The 19,784-nt window shown below is 35.5% G+C and overlaps 1 protein-coding gene across 1 annotated transcript; it reads right to left on the bottom strand.

Annotated features, from left to right (window-relative positions):
• Positions 1 to 17,449: 17,449 nt before the first annotated feature.
• Positions 17,450 to 19,235, bottom strand: LOC105796163 (protein FEZ). The gene is made up of 3 exons (XM_012625765.2): positions 18,827 to 19,235; positions 18,416 to 18,723; positions 17,450 to 18,327 (listed from the first exon to the last, which is right to left on the bottom strand). The coding sequence occupies exons 1-3, from the start codon at positions 19,008 to 19,010 to the stop codon at positions 17,659 to 17,661; spliced, it is 1,161 nt and encodes a 386-aa protein (XP_012481219.1). The 5' UTR covers positions 19,011 to 19,235; the 3' UTR covers positions 17,450 to 17,658.
• Positions 19,236 to 19,784: the final 549 nt, after the last annotated feature.

Raw genomic sequence — 19,784 nt, 5'->3', positions numbered from 1 at the left:
GGACTACATTAAAAAATAGGAATTTTTACATGGTGAAATTGTGAAATAAATTAAACATAGGGATTTCTAGGGACCTAATTAATATTTGGCTATGATGGGTTATGGTGAAATTGCATAAATTTCAAATTTTATGAGTTAAGGACTAAATTGCAAAGAAATTAAAATTATAGGGGCAAAATGGTAATTTTTCAAAATATGATTTTTGGTTAAATTGAATAAACTATGTATTGAATTGAGGTAAATTTATTCGTTTAGATCAGGACAGACCTAGTACGACTTTAGATCAGGGCAAAGAGAAAGCCTCAAATTAATCATCTTCGTATCTACGTATACTCGTCAGGGTAAGTTCGTGTGACTAAATTGTGTTTATATGTTTTACATTGAATTATGTATGAGTTGTGAATTGCTATATGTATACATAATTTCATATCCAACGATGCACGCTAATTATGGAGCCCCCGTTTGAACCTTAGGAATTTGTAGGATACAAATGACATGTCATTAGGGTTTACATGATTCGAGTTCTGGTCCTAAACATCCTACCGATGGCTGAGGTCCGGTATGTGTTGGAGATACTCCATAGCTCGTGTGAGCAGTATTGTGTAGCTACATTTCGACCCACAGCTCGAGTGAGCAAGCTTCTATTCACAGATCGTGTGAGCAAGCCCATATTCACAGCTCATGTGAGCATTTTGATCCACGGCTCATGTTAGCAAACATATATAGGATTTGACGGATTATAGTTATACGAGTTAGCACACTATCTGTGAGCTATCCCGGGTATCCAACGGTATTCTAAATGGTTCAACGGGCATTATTTTGATATGAAATGGTAAGAGTTCAATGCAGATCATTATAGGGACACATGTGAATTACATTGAAATGTTATTACATGGTATATTGAAAGTAGAAATAGGTGATATATGTATATGCTACATGAACAAATGTTGTGCTCATCCATGTTCTTAATGCCTTATTATATGTTTAATATAACTACCATGTTTGGTGTACATGATTAAGCTTTGGCCAAGTATAGTTGGATTGTGCCATGTTTATCTTACCTAATATGTATCTATCGATAAGTTTTGTTTTATATTTTACGAACTTACTAAGCTTATATGCTTAGTCTGTATTATTTTCTATGTCTTATAGTGCATTGAAAGCTCATTCAGATTGGAAGCTTATCGGAGCTATATCACACTATCCATCGGCTCTATTGGTACTTTTGGGTGTTTAATTTTGGTTATAATGACATGTATAAGTATTTTGGCTACTGTTGGCCTATGTGTTTGGTTGTTGAAATGATCATTTGGTTTGGCTTGAGTTATGGTATTTTGGTGTTCAAATGAATTTGGTTTTGGCATGTAAATATTAGCCTTCATATGGATGATATTTGTCATGATATACTTGAATTATGGAAGATGAAATTATAGTTTGAATATGCATATTATGGTTTGTAACTTATTGGAAATGTTGTAAATTGGTATTTTGTTTTGAATGACTTATATGGCTATTGATGTTACTGGTTGATTGGTATATTTAGTACCATTTGGTATGTTTTTGGTAAGTGAAATGTATGGTATGTATCGATGCAAACATAGTTGGAAGTTATTTGATCATTTTGGTCAAATTGATTAAATGGTTATACATGTTTACATGTTGTCATTTGAGATGCCTATGGGCATATTGGTTGTATGTTAGTATACCTTATGTATATAGCTTGGTTACGCATGATTTTAGTGCCTTGTTATGGCTTGTATATATGTGTAATTTTGGGTGTAGGTACATACCAAGATGGGTGCGAAAAATAGCTTATAAAATGGTTTATTTTCGTCCACACTGGCAGAGACACGGGCGTATGTCTCAGCCGTATATGAAACACGGCCAGGCGAAACAGCCTTGTGTCCCCTGTAGCTTTCAAAGAGTTGCAAGTTAGGCTGTTACACGACCTAACACACGACCTGGCACACGGGCGTGTGAGGTTATTTTGAAGGGTACACGGCCTGGCACACGGGCGTGTGGTTTGGCCATGTGACCCAAGTCAGTAAGTTTCACGGGCTAGGACATGGCCGTGTGTCCCTACTTCGAATGCCCACACGGCCTGAGACACGGGCATATCTCCTGGCCGTGTGACCCTTGTAGTGTTGATAATTTTCACTATTTTTTGAAAAATTCTCTGAGTTTTCGATTTAGTCCTAACCTGTTTCTAAAGTATTTTTTTAGGGCTCGTATAAGGGACATGTATGACTTAGATTGGTTTTAATATGATTATTGATACGATTTGTAATGTTTCAAATTTATGTTCGTTTGATTTGAAAGCTTCTATAATGATCTGTAACCCTATGCCGACGATGGATACGAGTTAGGGGTGGTACATTTATTGGTATCAGAGCTACAGTTTAGTCAATTCTGAGACTGAACGTAGTGTGTACGAGTCTACTATACATGTCATTATATAACTTGTGATCGTGTGATATCTCCTGACCGTTTTAAAACATGTTTTCATAAAGCAATGATATCCAACCGAGCTGACTCTGATGAAGTAGAAAGCAATTATCAAGCATCCGTTCACGGAGCGGTATTAAGCTATACAAGGCCAATATTTGAGGGCTGGGGAAGAGAGGTTAAGGAATCCTTCTTCTAGATGATGAGTGAATGGTTTAGCGAGTTCATACTGATGAACCTGGTTGCTTAACAACCTCCACCCCCTTCGACTCCCCAATCGGTCCCTGTTATTCCTCAAGGTCTGGAACCAATCTGAGTTAGTAAGCCACCTATTGATAAGATACGTAAGTACGGGGCTAAAGAATTCAAAGCTACTATTGAAGATGATCCCGAGAGAGCAGAATTCTAGTTAAAGAATTCAATTAGGGTTTTTGACGAACTATCCTGTTCATCGGCTAAATGTGTTAAGTGTACAGTATCGTTGTTCAAATATTCGACTTATCAGTGGTGAAATACGTTGAATACAATTATGCTGGGAAAGCAGATCACCTGGGAATTCTTTCAAACCGAGTTTCGAAAGAAATACATTAGTCAGAGATTTCTAGATCAGAAACGTAAGGAATTTCTTGAGCTCAAAAGGGTCGTATGACTGTGTTAGAGTACGAGCGAGAATTTGTTAGACTAAGTAAATATGCCCGTGAATGTATTCCAACCGAGACATAAAGCTTCTAGTCAGAATTCTTGAGCTGAAAGAATTTGTTGTCTTAGTTTATCTATTGCACAAAGTCGAGGAACTGAGTAAAGAAAAAAGACATGGTGATTTTGAAGTTAGAGACTTGAGAAAGAGATCGACTAGGAAGTCATATCAATCGGCATAAAAAAAGATCAAAAGAACATCACAACCGTTATACAACTTCAATAGGGTACTCCAATAGGGACAGAGGTAACCAATGTTCAAGTCCTAAACCTCAGTCTACATCTGTAGCAAGTGTGGGTAGTGCCAGAGATGTCAGACCCGAGTGCAAGCACTGTAAAAGATTTGTTGTGGTATTTAGTGATGACATTCTGATATATTCACGAGATAAGGTTGAGCAAGCTGAACATTTCAAAATTGTGTTACAAAACCTACGAGATAAATAAATTTTTGCTAAATTTAGAAAATGTGAGTTTTGGCTCTGAGAGGTCAGTTTTCTAGGACATATAGTATCAGTTGAAGGCATTAGAGTTGGTACGAGTAAAATTTTAGCACCTGTTGACTGGAAACCATCGAGAAACGTATCCAAAGTTAGAAGTTTTCTGGGATTAGTTGGGTACTTACGAAGATTCATCGAAGGGTTTTTGATGATAGCTACGCCGATGAGACGGCTATTAGAGAAAGATGTGAAATTTGAATGGCCTGAGAAATGTCAACAAACACTATTGACTAAGGCACCAGTTTTGGTTCAACCTGAATCGGGTAAAGAATTTGTGATTTACGGCTATATATTTTTAAATGGTTTAGGCTGTGTTTTGATGCAATAAGGCAAAGTAATAGCTTATGCTTTCAAACAGTTAAAGTCGCATGAAAAGAATTATCCGGCACATGACCTAGATTTGGCAGCTATTGTGTTTGTGTTGAAAATATGGCGACACCATTTGTTCGACAAAAAATTTCATATATTTACTGATAATAAGAATTTGAAGTATCTAATTTCGCAAAAAGATTTGAATCTGAGATAGCGTAGATGGCTCGAACTGTTAAAAGATTATGAGTTGATCATTCATTATCATTTGGGAATAACGAATATAGTTGTTGATGCTTTGAGCATAAAGTCTTTATTTACTCTACAAGCGATGAATACGTGACCAACGTTATCTGATGATGGCTCGACTGAGTTGAAAGCTAGACCGATGTTTTTACAGTATATCTACGAAGCTCAGAAATGTGATGTTGAATTGCTAACTAAGCGAACACAGGATAAGTCAACTTCTGATTTAGAATTTTAGATAAGACCTAATAATTTTTTATTGTTTAGAGGTAGAATTTGTGTACAGAAGTATCCAGAGCTCATTCAGAGAATCTTGCACGAAGCTCATAGTGGTAGCTTGTCTGTTCATCTGGGAAGTAATAAGATGTACAGTGATTTGAACAAATGTATTGGTGGCCAAGAATGAAATGTGAGATTTTTGACTTTGTATCGAGATGCCTGATATGTCAGCAGGTTACAGCTGAACATCAGGTATCTTCTGGATTATTATAGCGAGTGATGATACCGAAGTGGAAATGGGATCGAGTTACTATAGACTTCGTATCAGGTTTACCCCTATCTCTAAGAATGAAAGATGTCGTTTGGGTTGTCGTTGATCGTTTGACGAAGTCAACACATTTTATTCCAGTACGTACAAATTACTCCCTTGAGAAATTATCTGAGTTATACATATCTGAGATTGTCAGTTTACATGGACTGCCAGCTTCCATCATCTCGGATAAAGATCCGCGGTTTACATCCTGATTCTAGAGAAAGTTACAGGAACCTCTAGGTACGTGATTTTATTTTAGCACTGCATTTCATCCTCAGACCAATGGTCAGTCTGAGCGTGTAATTCAGATTCCTAAAGATATGCTTCGTTGCTATGTGTTAAAGTTTGAAGGCAACTAGGAGAAATATTTACCGTTGGTTGAATTCACGTATAACAACCGTTTTCAGTCGAGCATAAAGATGGCACCGTATAAAGCTTTGTATGGTCGTAAATGCTGAATTCCATTATACTGGACTGACCTCAATGAGAAAAAGATACACAGGGTTGATTTGATTCGTGAGACTAAAGAAAAAGTAAAAGTGATCCAAGATAGTATGAAAGCAGCTTCAAAATGTCAGAAATCTTATGCGAGTATTCAACATAAAGACGTAGAATTTCAAGTCAAGGATAGAGTATTCTTGAAAGTATCGCCTTGAAAGAAAGTTCTTCGGTTCGGTAGCAAAGGAAAGCTAAGTCCACGATTTATCGGGCCATATGAGATTACTAAAAGAATCAGATTTGTTGCGTATAGATTAGCTTTACCGTCAGAATTAGAAAAGATTCATAACATTTTTCACATGTCTATGTTACGACGGCATCAATTTGACCCTTCACATGTTATCACCCTGACGAATGTTGAGATTCAGCTTGATATGTCGTATAGTGAGGAATCGATCAGGATTCTAGCGCAAAAAGTGAAAGAATTGAGAAACAAGAACATAGCTTTAGTAAAAGTTCTCTGGCAACGACACAGAATAGAAGAAGCTACCTGAGAACCCAAGAAAACTATGAGAAAACAATATTCGAACCTCTTTTCTGGTAAGATTTTTGGGGACAAAAATCCATTTAGGGGGAAAGTTGTAATAGCCCATTTTTAGTGAAATCGAAACAGTGCTTTCGAGACCACAAATTCGAAGTCAAAAAATTTACTTTATTATTACATTGCCTACATCATGATAGTAGTACCGTATAAAGATTTCGATAAGAAATTTTACCGTTTACATGCTCAATTTATTAAAAAGCACTAAATTGTGAAAAGTGCAAAAGCTGAGTTCTAGTAGCTAAAGGTACTAAATAGCTATAGAACGTTAAAGTTTAAGTCCTTAAATGGTAACTAAATCATAAATGGTGATAGTGAAATTTGTTGGCTTGGTATTTTTGAAATTAGTAATATTTTATAAGATTATAAAGGTAAAATAATTAATAATGATAAAATAACATACAAATTATATGTCCATCTTCTTCACAAAAACACTTCAACCGATTCTAACATGGAGAAACCATAGCTAGGGTTCGGCCATGCTTATTTTGCTTGATTGGTAAGATATTTTGTCCCGTTTTTAATTATTTCTATGTTTTTGGGATCGTTATAGCTTAATGTAGGTAGCCTAAGGACTAATTTGTGAAACTGTTAAACTATTAGGGTTTTTCCATGAATGAATATAGGTTGTTTTTTATGTTTGATGGAAGAGATTGGATGGTTGTTGTTAGAGAAACAACTTTTGTTAAGAGATTTTTGATGAAATTTTTAAATAGGGACTAGATTAAAAAATAGAAATTTTTACATGGTGAAATTGTAAAATGAATGAAATATAGGGCTTTCTAGGGACCTAATTGATATTCGAATTTGATGGGTTGAGGTGAAATTGCATAAATTTCCTTTTTATGAGCAATGGGACTAAATTGCAAAGAAATTAAACCATTTTGCCAAAATATGATTTGGGTTAAATTGAATAAGTTACATTTTGAATTGAGTGAAATTTATCCGTTTAGATCAAGACAGACCTTGTACGACTTTAGGTCAGGGCAAAGAGAAAGTCTCAGATTAATCGCCTCCGTATCTACGTATACTCATCGAGGTAAGTTCGTGTAACTAAATTGTGTTTATATGTTTTACATTTAATTATGTATGAGTTTTGAATTGCCATATGTATACACGATTGCATATCTAACGATGTCCGACAATTATCGATCCATGTTTGAACCTTAAAAATTCATAGGATACAAATGACATATCATTAGGGTTCACACGATTCGAGTGGTTAAGGTCCAGCATATGTTGCGGATACTCCATAGCTCATTTGGGCAGCATCATGTAGCTACGCTCCGACCTATAGCTCGTGTGAGTAGGTCTATATTCACAGCTCGTGTGAGCATACATGTACAAGTTTTGACGGATTACAGTTATATGAGTTAGTACAGTATGTGTGAGCTATCCCGGGTATCCAACGGTATTCTAAATGGTTCAACAGGAATTATTCTGATATGAAATGGTAAGAGTTTGATGTAGATTATTACAGGGACACAATTGAAATGTTATTACATGGTATATTGAAAGTAGAAATGGATGATATATGTATATGCTACATGAATAAAAGTTGAGCTCATCCATGTTCTTAATGTCTTATTATATGTTTAATATAGCTAAAATGTTTTGAGTACATGATTAAGTTTTGGCCAAGTATAGTTGGATTGTGCCATGTTTATCTTACCGAATATGTATCTATCGGTAAGTTGTGTTTTATATTATACAAACTTACTAATCTTATATGTTTACTCTGTGTTATTTTTCTTGTCTTATGGTGCACCAGAAGCTCGTTCGGGTTGGAAGCTTGTCAGAGCTATATCAGACTATCCATCGGCTCTATCGGTACTTTCGAGTGTTTAATTTTGGCTATAATGGCATGTATAAGTATTATGTCTAATGTTGGCCTACATGTTTCGTTGTTGAAATGATCATTTGGTTTGGCTTGAGTTATGGTATTTTGGTGTTCAAATTAATTTGGTTTTGGCATGTAAATATTAGCCTTAATATGGATGATGTTTGCATGATATGCTTTAATTATGGAAGATGAAATTATAGTTTGAATATGCATATTATATATGGTTTGTAACTTGTTGGAAATGTTGTGAACTGGTACTTTGTTTTGAATGACTTATATGACTATTGATGTTAGTGGTTGATTGGTATATTCAGTACCATTTGGGTATGTTTTTGGTAAGTGAAATTCATGGTATGTATTGATTCAAACATAGTTTGAAGTTAGTTGATCATTTTGGCCAAATTGATTACATGGTTATACATGTTTACATGTTGTCATTTGAGATGCCTATGGGCATATTGGTTGTATGTTAGTATACCTTATGTATATAGCTTGATTATGCACTATTTTGGTTCCTTGTTATGGCTTGCATATATGTGCAATTTTGGGTGTAGGTACATGCCAAGATGGGTGAGAAAAATGGCTTGTAAAATGGTCTAGTTTCATCCACACGGGCAAAGAAACGGGCGTTGTCTCACACACGGCCAGGTGACACGACCATGTGTCCCCTGTAGCTTTCAAATGGTTGCAAGTCAAGTCATTTGATGGCCTAACACACGACCTGGCACACAGAAGTGTGAGGTTATTTCAAAGCGTACACGGCTTGGCACACAGGCGTGTGGCTTGGCCGTGTCACCCAAGTCAGTGTGTTACACAGGTTGGGACACAGCCGTGTGTCCCTACTTTGAATGCCCACACGGCCTGAGACATGAGCCTGTCTCTTGGTCGTGTGACCCCTACAGTGTTGAAAATTTTCACTATTTTTTGAAAAATTCTCTGAGTTTCCGATTTGGTCTCGACTTGTTTCTAATGTGTTTGTAGGGCCTCGAGGGCTCGTATAAGGGACAATATGTATGATTTATATTGTTTTTAATAAGATTATTGATATGATTTGTAATGTTTGAAATTTATGTTTGTTTGATTTGAAAACTCTGGTAATGCTCTGTAACTTGTTCCAGCGACAAATACGAGTTAAGGGTGTTACATTGCTTGGGATATTGTATCATCCCTAGTTTCTTCATATCCTTTTTTAGTTGTAGACGCATTAACTATGTAATTTGTCACAGGGTTAGACACAGGTCCTTAAAAAACTAACAACTAATCTTAGGTTACTCGACATTGCACTCCTTGAAAATCACATACCACAAGTTCGCACACCTCGGGTTTTCATATCACTTTCTTAAGTCTAAAGTTTTAGGTGAATCTATAGTTCAAAAATAAAACTACTAACTATTTCCTAATCCACCTTGGGCCTGAGCAACACGTTGAAGCACCCTAAGCATGGCTTATGACACAACATCGTCAGCAGGCTCCTAATAATCCTCCTCAATGGTATGATTTTTTTCAACATGGTCAACCACTAGCTCGAGTTTAGTCACGGGCTCAGCTGTGCGCACTCGATACGCAAATGAATCAATTTGGGTTCCCAGACCCTATTCTCCATAAGCTCTCATACCCCTAGTACAAATACCTTCTCGACTCATCTTTTTATCGAATTCTTAAGTTTTATGAAGGTTTTATCTAACAATTAGAAATGAGCTTTCATTATCAATTATTTTTTTTAGTTCTAAATGTTTCGTCACTATAGTATCAGTATCTAGAGTTCTCAGAATCTAGAGTTTCATAGTATAAAGAAATCTATAGTTTCACACTAAAAATTCAATAAGTCAGAAGTACTTACCTGGGCAAGCTTCGGACTTTCAGATTTCCAAAATAGAATCAAAATTTATTTAAAATGTGTTTGACTATGGCTTGGATTTTTCCCAAAATACCTTTTTTCACAAATATAAATGCATTTTCAAAAAAATAAACCACATTCTGAGTTTTTGAATCGGGCTTTGATACCACTAAATGTAACCCCCAAACTCGATTTAGACGTTATAGTCGAATCTCGAAGATCACATTGTCCATATTAATGGCGTAGAAAATCATTTAGCTATTTTCTCTTAAAATCGTCATTGTTAAAAACGTCCTTGTTGAGAAGATCGAATTTTGTTTGAAATTGTTTATCCTTAGAAAACTCAAGTTTTAATATATTTCAAAAGTGTTTTACTTCCATTAAAACATCAAAACAGATAATTTGCATATCTAAAACTTGTTTGTCATTTTCAAAACATACATTTAATATATATCTCATAAAATATCAATTTTGTCAGCAGATAGTGTTGAGTTTCGTAAACAAAGTGTTGAACTTTGAAAATACCCTTGTTGGGCCTTGTTTGACTTAGTTATGAAAACTCCATCATAAATTGTTTGTTTCACAATATTTTAAATGATAATTTTAAAACCTAAATCATGTAGAAAAAACCAAAATCAAAATAATACAAAGTCCAAAAGAAAATCCCAATCAAAAGTCCACAGTAATAAAAACACATCCCAAAATATCAAGTACCAAAATAATATATTTTTCTGAAAATGACTGAAAGCACCTCCATAAGCCGAGCTTGTCCTAACCTCGATTATTATTTGAAAAGTCAAAATTAAAAAGGGTGAGCTTTAAAAGCCCAATGTGATCTCAACACAAATATAATCACATACATATCACAAAATTAGTCTCATCATATCAATCATCAAAATAATCACAAGTTCTAATACTAATACTTATGCATGAACATGTCGATGCATACTTTAAAAATGATGAACATTTTATAAAATTTCCTACCCATCTCCACTACACACTGTATATCGAGTTCCCCAGAACTCGTCCATCCAATAACACACAATTTGTGGACAAGCCACCATATAAATGCTGATAAACGGCTACATAACACATTATGGAGAATCCACCACATATTTGCTAATAACGGTCACATAATCGCAAATAAACTGTCACACTTCCACCTTTCACAAAACCCCACCCTATGCATGTGATATGACAATTTCACTTTTTAACACATATTATTCACTTTTACACTTAGGCATGTAAACATGCTCTCATAATCACATATCACTTAGTTATCACTTATAATCACTTTAACAAGTTAAACATGCTTTTCATATTAGATCATGGATCTCAATTTTCACATACACATATATAAGTCTCACATGCTTAAATCATCACATATATCACATAAGCTATACATCACATATCATGAGGATGAAATTTACATATACATCATAATCACATCAATTATCATGTGTTTCATAGAATCACTCGGTTAGAGTCACTTACTTAGTGTTCATCTTGTTAAGCTTTCCAACTCTTCATGTACGACAGCGGAGGGCTATGGGGTTTCATCATAATAGGAGAGGAGAAATGAGACCCATTGTGGCGCACAGTGGTAATGGGAGGAGAAAAAGAGGAGGAGAGGAGATGCAGTGGCCACGAGGTGTGATGAACAGTGGTGGAGGGTTTGGTCACGGTAAAAGAAAAGAGAAAAGATTAAAAGAAAGGGTGGTGGTTATTTTGTAAAATGGAGATAAAATGGATGAAAACATAAATGAAAAATAGAGAAAATGGGAGTAAGAGGGAGGTAGGGATGGCAAAGTGAGTTTGGGAGAGTGGGAATAGGTTGGTAAACTAGGGCTAGGTTCAATAAACCTTTTGTATGGCATGGATGTGAAGTTTTGGCAAGGGAGGGAGACATGGAGTAAAAAGGGGGATCATGCACCCTCAACTTAAGGTAAGTTTGACATATATTGGAGAAGGAATCCTCCTATTTGTGGTGAAAAAAGGGTGGACGGCAAGCACTTAAATCACATGGATGAATTGTAAAAAAAAAAGTTAAGTAGAAGAGTGAACATTAGAACTTGAACCTTGGACAACGAGGATAGCTAAGGAGTTAATAAAAAACTAGACTACTCACTTCCCTATTCTCAAACTTGCACAAATAAAAATAAAAATATGGGATAACATTTGCTGAGGGTTTGAAACAAATTTGCACCAAATAGAAATTAATGAGAACGAAGGGATTTGAACTCAGATCATCAAGGACAGCTCCACCACTACTCAATCGCTATAATTCATAATTATTTATTATTAAATGAGCAAAAGATTATCTAAATAAAAATTCAGTCATGACCATTCTCAGTTCATTAACCCAATTTCTACTAACCCAATTTTTGGGATATGACAGTTTAAGTCTCTTGTAAGAGTCGTAGGGACACATATAACTTAGAGAAATCCTACCATAGATATATCTGCTAATAAATTGTTCAAGAAGAACCTATAGGTGTTGACAAGGCCAACCAAACTACAATAGTTATATGAAATTCAGGGAGTTGTTTGCATGCATTAATTCTTATTCCTTATAACACCAAGACATTATTATCTAATAATTTATGTACAGAATATCACTAAGTTCGTTTAAACTTATGAGTGAGTTGCCTTGATTGCAAGATTAAAGGTTGTTATGGAAACTGAGGGAAGAGACAAAGCCAGACCTCGCGGAATCCATGTGGGTTTCTTCAAAGTGGTATCATGCATATAGAGGGACACCCCTAGAGGCTACGCCTCAAGGAGTGAATATGTAATTAAGTAACAATTCTATTTGTTCAAAATTACATATATAATTATATTTAGTAGATTGGCATGTTATAATGAACATTTATCTATTTAGTTAGTCATTCGTATAGTAAGAGATTTCATATGATGTGTATTTATAAAATATTTTGGTTAGTTAATTAATTGGGTTAAATCTATATGTGAACGTTGCATTAAGTCTGGTGGAGAATTAAATAAATGAAAAGTATTCTCTTAAATAATTTGGGTTAATTGTGACATTTCGTACCCAGACTCAGAGATTGGGTTGGGTATAGGGTGTTACAGGACAACAAACCCTAGTATTATTAACTAGAGTTATTGCCCCCTATACTTCTAGTTAAACCAGGAGTTCATTTTTATAGTTGAAATAAACTTATACAATTTAACAAGGGTTTTACTTCATTTCTTTATAAATAGATGGCACTGGTAGGGAAAAAAATAAAACTTTAAGATATTATTACTTTGTTCGAAAATAGTGAGAGTTTTATCCTCTGAATATTAAATCTATTTTCCAGAATAACAATTATGTCAATTTCTATTGAGAAGATATTTTTACTTCCACACCAGAAATTGAGAAAACTATTTTTGGTTCTGTGTTTGATTCAAATTGTTTGAGCCCACACTCGAAGCAATCCATGGTACAAGAATAGCGGAGAAGGCTGTTTGGTTGAAAGTCGAGAATGACAAGGATTCGTCTAGCATAAAACACAAGTGTGGTTTCGATAACGGGTTTATTGCTATAAATATCATAAACTGAGTCAGTTGTTAAAATTTTTATTTTTGGCTATGCAAGAAAACCGTTTTCAAACTGGATATTTTCCAACAGCTCCTTCATTGAGTCTAACTCATTGGTGCATCCCTCAACCGCCTTGAGCGTATCCCTCTTGTACCCTATGGACTCATCGAGATTGACCACTCGACTTTCCAAAGCTAACAACATATCACTCAATCAACTAGTTTTCCTGACCTTTCCACGGGTCTCCATTGGCTCAACCTAATTTTCTCTTTCATTCATCATCTTGATCAACAACTTCAAACCTTAGCTCGAATACCATCATGGGGCTAGAACTTTAGCCTCATAATCAAAGTGACTTTAGGTGATTTCTTGGTTTTAAATTCGCCTAAGTCAGCCTAACTCTCGTAAAGTGAGAAGTCTTGATAGAAACTCTCCAAGGTACTGAAAATAAAGCGGAAGCAACTCAAAATGAAAGAGCGTCAAAAAACAGAAAAATGTCACAAGAAAGTAAATCACGCCAAGTGTTTGAGTATATGCTTTCAAGGTATTCTATTAATTCAAAAAGAATACAAAGAATGAAATACCATGGATGATTATAAATGAATGGGAAGGCCTCTATTTATAGTTGAGTTCCTCCAAACCTCACGATGACAGATTGAGTTATATTATTGGATGAGATTGACCCTATCTACAATTAAGGGATTTACATGATCCCCTAAGATTACTTCTTATATTTACCAAGGTAACCCTAAGTTTCCTTAAGTGTTTCACTAGGCCATAAAAGCTTCAATTAAACGGGCTTCTTCACATGTTACATGTAACGCCCTGAATAATTTATTCTGTTTCTGTGAATATTTGACATAAATGTATATCTGCCTCAATGGTTAAGTGTTCTGGGTGTGTGTGTGAGGTCTTGGGTTCAAATCCTACTTTTGCCAAATTTTGTTATTTTTCTAATCCTAGCCTTACCTTTGTTGAGTGGGCATATATAAAATTATTTATTAATCTATATTAGAATGAGCCTGCTGGTTCGAATGGTAAGGCAGTTGGTGGGTTGGAGGTTCTGTGTTTGAATCCTTGCGCGAGCGTGGATGTTATTTTTGCTCTAGTTGTTTGAGAGTGTTTGGGTGGAGTTAGAATTCTAAAGTGGTTAAGGTTTAGTGGGATAATGGGGGTTGTGATTTAGTGGGATATTGTCAAAATATTAAATTTTATTTTTGTTTTGTTTTTCTCTCTTCTGCCGAAATTCCTGTTCATTTTTTACGTTCTTCTCCAAATTTTCCTCTTTCAAACATTTCTTTTTTATTCTTCCTTCTTTGATTTCTGTTCACTATTCTGCCTTTCAAATCACCGTGTTTGGGTGCTGTAAACTCTGTTCGGTCTGTAGTAGGTAAGTTTTCTTGAAGTTTTAGGCTAATGAGAACCGATTTCGGGTTTGGTAATATGGTGATTTCATGTATAGGTGTTGCTCAAGGGGAGCAAAATGTGTTTTCCAGCGTGTAGCATGTTCGGGCTATCGTATCCATTTTGGTAAGTGATCGAACCTTCGTTTGAAGTAGTTTCTCAAGTATGTCGTTTGGGGTTTTGGATAGGTTAGCTTCGATAATTGGAATTGATCTGGTTTTTGGTGTTGTTCTTAGGTTTCAAGAATCTTGGGATTATTTCACTGTGAAAAATGAACCAGGTGTGTACCTGAAACACATAAAATAAAACTTCGGTGCTGAAAAACTAATCTGTCGACGCCACACGGGTATGTGCCTAAATGTATGGTTGGCCGTGTGTGAGACACAACCGTGTGATCGACGAAGGCATGGTCGTGCGTAAGACACGGGCTAGGCCAAGTTGGGCATGTGGGCCCACACAGGCAAGCCACACGGGCGTTGGGTTTTAGGCCAGGCCGTGTGGGCTACACGGGCAAGGCCAATTTGGGCGTGTGGGCCCACACAGGCAAGCCATACGAGCATGTGGGTCTATAATTCTAAACTTTTCCCTAGGGTCGCACGGGTCGTCCTGATTGACTGTGGGCCTACCGTAGGGTCGGTAAGGGCTAGTTAAACCCTAAAACTTATGTGATCTAATAAATTGATATTCTGCTCTAGGTAGGACACTGATTGCATGTCTGATTATTCTGATAAGTACATACATATGACCTCTGTATATGAGCATGTTATGCATGATTTTACTGTATCTGTTATATTTGCATCTGTGACTGGGGTAGGATTTGTATATGTGAAGAAAGTGTTCTGTGTGGCGACCTCGCCTATACTCTGGCAGCTTGGCTGTATGCTATCTGATATGTGTCGTAATGACACAATGTGGTGTGTAGGGATGGGTGGGTGTTTTTAACCCCACATGGTGTGATGGGATGGTCTGAGTTGGTGTGTAGAGGATGGGAGTAGGATTTTGTATATCTGATTCTGCTATCTGTATCTATATCTGTAAAGGACTTAAGTCCGAGTCTGTATCTAAATCTGACTGTGTATGTGATATATGTTTGTAATGTATGTCTATTTCTATTGGGTTACACACTGGGTTTATGAAAACTCATATTTGTTTGTCTGTTATATTCAGGTAATCCACGAACTTAGGCGGATCAGTGCGATGGAGTCTCATGGTGACCATGAGGTCGTAAACTGACCTTAAATATTGGTTTTAATTAAATTAAAGACTATTTCTAGGAGTTTTGTATTTATTAGATTCTCTGGACTGTTGGTTCTTTAAATTTGGTTTCGGATGCATTTTTATTCTTTTATTACGATGTCTGACCGCAATCTCGATTTTACGAAAACAAATATTTTTTTTAAAAATACGAGCTGGATTTTCAAAATATAACGCTTTTAAGACTTCCGTTGTAAATTATGATTTGGCAGCAAATTAATTCAATAACGTTTTCAATAAAAGTTGTAATAATGAAAATGGGTTACAAAGCTTCAACGAACGAATTTGCACTGTTTTCAAAATCCCTTTATTGTAACGTTACCAGATTCGGCCATAACGTCTAGGTTGGGTTTGGAGCGTTACATTCCACGAATCGGGTCAGTTCAAGTGGATCAAATGAGCCCTATTTCCTCAATTGACCTCTATGGGATGCTCTTTACACACAGACTTTGATCTGTAGCCTATGACATGCACTTGCTTAAGTAATAACTTAATAAAAAAAAATCATATGAACAACTACAAAAGCAATATGATTTGCTTCCTTCAACAGGGTCTTATTAGAGTTTGAAAGATCGAAATTAAGGTGAAAAGAAATGTTATTGAGAGTTTGAGTTAAGAAGTTCACAATACTGGAAGACAATTTCAATTGGCTTGTAAAAAGTCAAAATAAAAAAAGGGATATTTATAGTTACAGTAATAAATTTTCCAGGAAGAAGACAACACCCATGGGTTTGGGTTATGTTGGGTTAAATGGGTGTTGACTCTAAATAAACAAGGTTATCTTTGGTTAAACGGCAAATAAAATTATATTTAAACTCAACACGACAAAATCAATTCAAAGTAATTATTATTGAAAACAATGTCTTATGATAAAAATAAGCTTCTCATACGCATGCATTAATAAATAATATTAAAATGTGTAAATATTAAAGTGAAAAAAAAAAAACTATCTTTCGTAAGCTTATGTAGTTAAAACCTATTTCAAGATTTGACTAGTAACGTTTTCAAGGTATTTAAAGAAATCATGTAAATTCCTGTAAGCGGAAGGACTTGAAATTTTTTTTCCAAAAAGAAATGACTCGTCCGCATTTCAATAGAAAAAAGTGATGAGCAAGTTTCTACTTGGTGCATCGACCTTCGTTTTGACTTTGAATCACTAATTACTATTTCACTGAATGATAAGGACGATACGTTCTTTTGATCACTCTCCATCTTCTTCTAAAATTGATTTTCAAATAAAGCATCTGTTTTAAAAGAATAAATTACTCACGTTATAAAAATACAGAAATTGAATTATGTTAAAACCAATATTTTAGCATACTATTATATACCACCTTCTTGATCACATGATGTGAAAGTTTGAATTAAAATGAAACCATTGACTGAAATTATATATTTATTTATCGTCAAACACGGCCACTTAGTTATGGGATTATAAGAGCCTAATACTATTTAGCATATCTAATGAAACTGAAAATAATGGTCAAGTAAACATATATTAGTTTGTATATATATTTATATATATGACTCTTCCAAATAAGAATGTACGGTATGAAAATGTGATTTCATGTTATCTTTATCTATTTTCAATAGAAGGATGATAAATCATTTTTTTCTCCTGTTTTTAGTATTTTTAGTTGGATTTGAATTTTCTAAGAGGAAAAGGTCTAAAATCAAGAAGAAAAATCTAATTTGTCATTTTCTATCGGAAATGGATAAAGATGACGTGGAATCATAGTTTCATACAATTCTTCTCTATTCCAATATATGTATTTTAAAATATTGTCTAAATGTAAGTGTTGCATATGCATGTATTTATGTGTTTTATTTTACTAATTAAGAATTTAACAATAAAATTTTCCGTTCTCAAAATAATGAAACAATTTAATATGCCTACAAAACGATTCTACATGTTAAATTCTAAAGTGGGAAAAGTTTATATCAAGTAGATCAAGTCAAGTGTGACATTTGGCGGAGGAAAAACTTGTTGACATCTCACTAGAACATGAAGAATCTCAAGGCATGCTTGGCTTCCAAGCATCCGCCACACTCATGGGTAAAGGCAAACTGAAAGGAAATCCAATGGATCTAATACCATCCCACTGATCATCAACATGGGTGACATTCAGGTTTTTAAGTAGTGCATTTTCATGATCTTCATTATTGATCACCATGTTCCCTTGGATCCCGTGGGGCAATGTCCCTGAAGAGAAGCCATTGCAATGATCTTGCGATCCGCCATGGAAGTGCACAGTACTATCGTATTCTCCAAGCATGGAAGATGACATGTTAAGCAACACGGAAGTAACATCAACTGCGGATTTTGCAGGTGATGGGGTTTGATCAAGAGGTGCAAAAATGAGGCTGGTTAGGTCTCCATTGGAGATGGGAAGTTGAGGAGCCATCTGGGAGAGGGGCTTGTAAGGGACAAAGTCTAAAGGAGAAAATGCAGCAGAAGATGCCTGTAGTAGGTCAGTGTTACTGATAAGGTTAAACTGGACTGGTGATGAACTGGTTTTGGGTGTCAAGGATATGTTGTCTGAAGAAAGTTGAGGAGTATCTGAACCTCTAAGCATATCTGATATTGATGATGTTTCAGGTATTGGAGAAACCCACGAATGACAAAGAGCTCTTTGAGCTGTGGAGTTAGTTTTCTTGAATATCCTGCATATCGCCCATGAGTCCTGCAAAAAATTTTCATAGAAAGCTGATTAAATAAAAATAAAAAAGCAAAAGAGGCAGAAAGGTTTTAAAAGAAAGTGGTTTGTTTACATTGGCAGGAAGGCATTTGTCGAGGAATCTCTTTGGTGGCGTAGCCGCGGAGTCAGTGAGAGAAGGTAACCTAAACTCATGCATCATCCAGTCAGTTTTCACCCCTTTGGCTGCTCTACCTTTGTAGAACACAAGAGATTTCTTCAACCCAATGCACTTGCTGCCTTCTGAGGAATAGATGGGGCGGTCAGTCCCTGTGGCTTTCCAAAATCCAGCTCCAGTGACTCGGTTTGGCCTTGCACTATTTCTGTACTTTCTGTCCCTGGGGCAGTAGAAATACCACTCTTTCTCTCCAGTGGTTGCCAGTTCTTCATAGAAAAAGAAACTACTGTTAGTTCCCATGTCCTCTAATCAGACACTAAAACATATATGGATATATATATATATGGAGTAGAGGATTAAGTAACTTACTTGGAAGATCCCATGGATCATATTTATAGATGTCTAGTTGCTTAATCAGCTCTACTGAGAGAGGGCGCTGCTGAATCTTTCTTTTCAGATAAAACCCAACAAGCTCTTCATCTGTTGGATGAAACCTGAACCCAGGAAGCATGATTTCTTCCATTTTATCACTATCACTTACTCTCTCATCCATATATTCTCTCTATTTTCCTATATACCAAAACAAAACCCAAGTTCTCCTGTTTCTCTTTTCTTTGGTCAAACTGAAAGTTGAAAATAATAAAGTTTCTAGGTGGGGGAACTATATTAAAACCCTAGAAGAAGACTGAAGAGCAAGAAACTTGCTGACAAATGAACAGCTTGAGAATGAAGCAAACCCTAAGCAACAAGCAAAGTTTAAAAAGAGATATTGAACTCAAAGACCACCAAGTTGAGAGTTAAGGTTCACTTAATTTGAAGCCAATATATGCTTCCTGAGGAGGGGGCTGCCCCCGAAGGTTCAGCCGCTTTTTTTGGTGACTTTTAAAACGAGTGTGTGTGTTTTGCGAGGATCGGTTGGCTCACCGAAGAAGCTAATGGCAAACGCTTCTTCCAAAATAGAAAATAAGAACAACTACCAAGAAATTAAACCCACGTCAAGAAAATGGATTTCATTTTACAAGAGTTGTTTGTTTTGCCTTTGTCTCTATATCCAATAGTCACATTCATCACACTGAATTTACTCTAGGATTCAACTAATACAACAAAAAGAAAGTAAAAGAAAATAATGCAAACTGAACTTTATGAAATATCATTTTATACTTTTTTTACATAATTTATTTTATAAAATTATTTAATTGAAAAATATATATTATAATTTTTTTTTACTTTGCACGATTTAACCAAACAAAAGTTATTAATATTGTTTATTGGGTTAGTATTTGATATACAAGACTGTAGTTTTTATTTTATTTTAATAAGCAGTCTT

The sequence above is a fragment of the Gossypium raimondii genome, chromosome 3, assembly GCF_025698545.1.
Source record: "Gossypium raimondii isolate GPD5lz chromosome 3, ASM2569854v1, whole genome shotgun sequence".
Taxonomy (NCBI): domain Eukaryota; kingdom Viridiplantae; phylum Streptophyta; class Magnoliopsida; order Malvales; family Malvaceae; genus Gossypium; species Gossypium raimondii.
This window is presented reverse-complemented; position numbering and strand designations above follow the sequence as displayed.

Bases quoted from the DNA above. Each gene is read 5' to 3' on its own strand.
- LOC105796163 (XM_012625765.2), bottom strand. From the start codon at position 19,010: ATGGATGAGAGAGTAAGTGATAGTGATAAAATGGAAGAAATCATGCTT. The intron at 18,724-18,826 runs GTAAGTTACTTA...TTTTCTATGAAG, and splicing joins TGATCCATGGGATCTTCCAA to AACTGGCAACCACTGGAGAG. The intron at 18,328-18,415 runs GTAAACAAACCA...AATTTTTTGCAG, and splicing joins ACAAATGCCTTCCTGCCAAT to GACTCATGGGCGATATGCAG.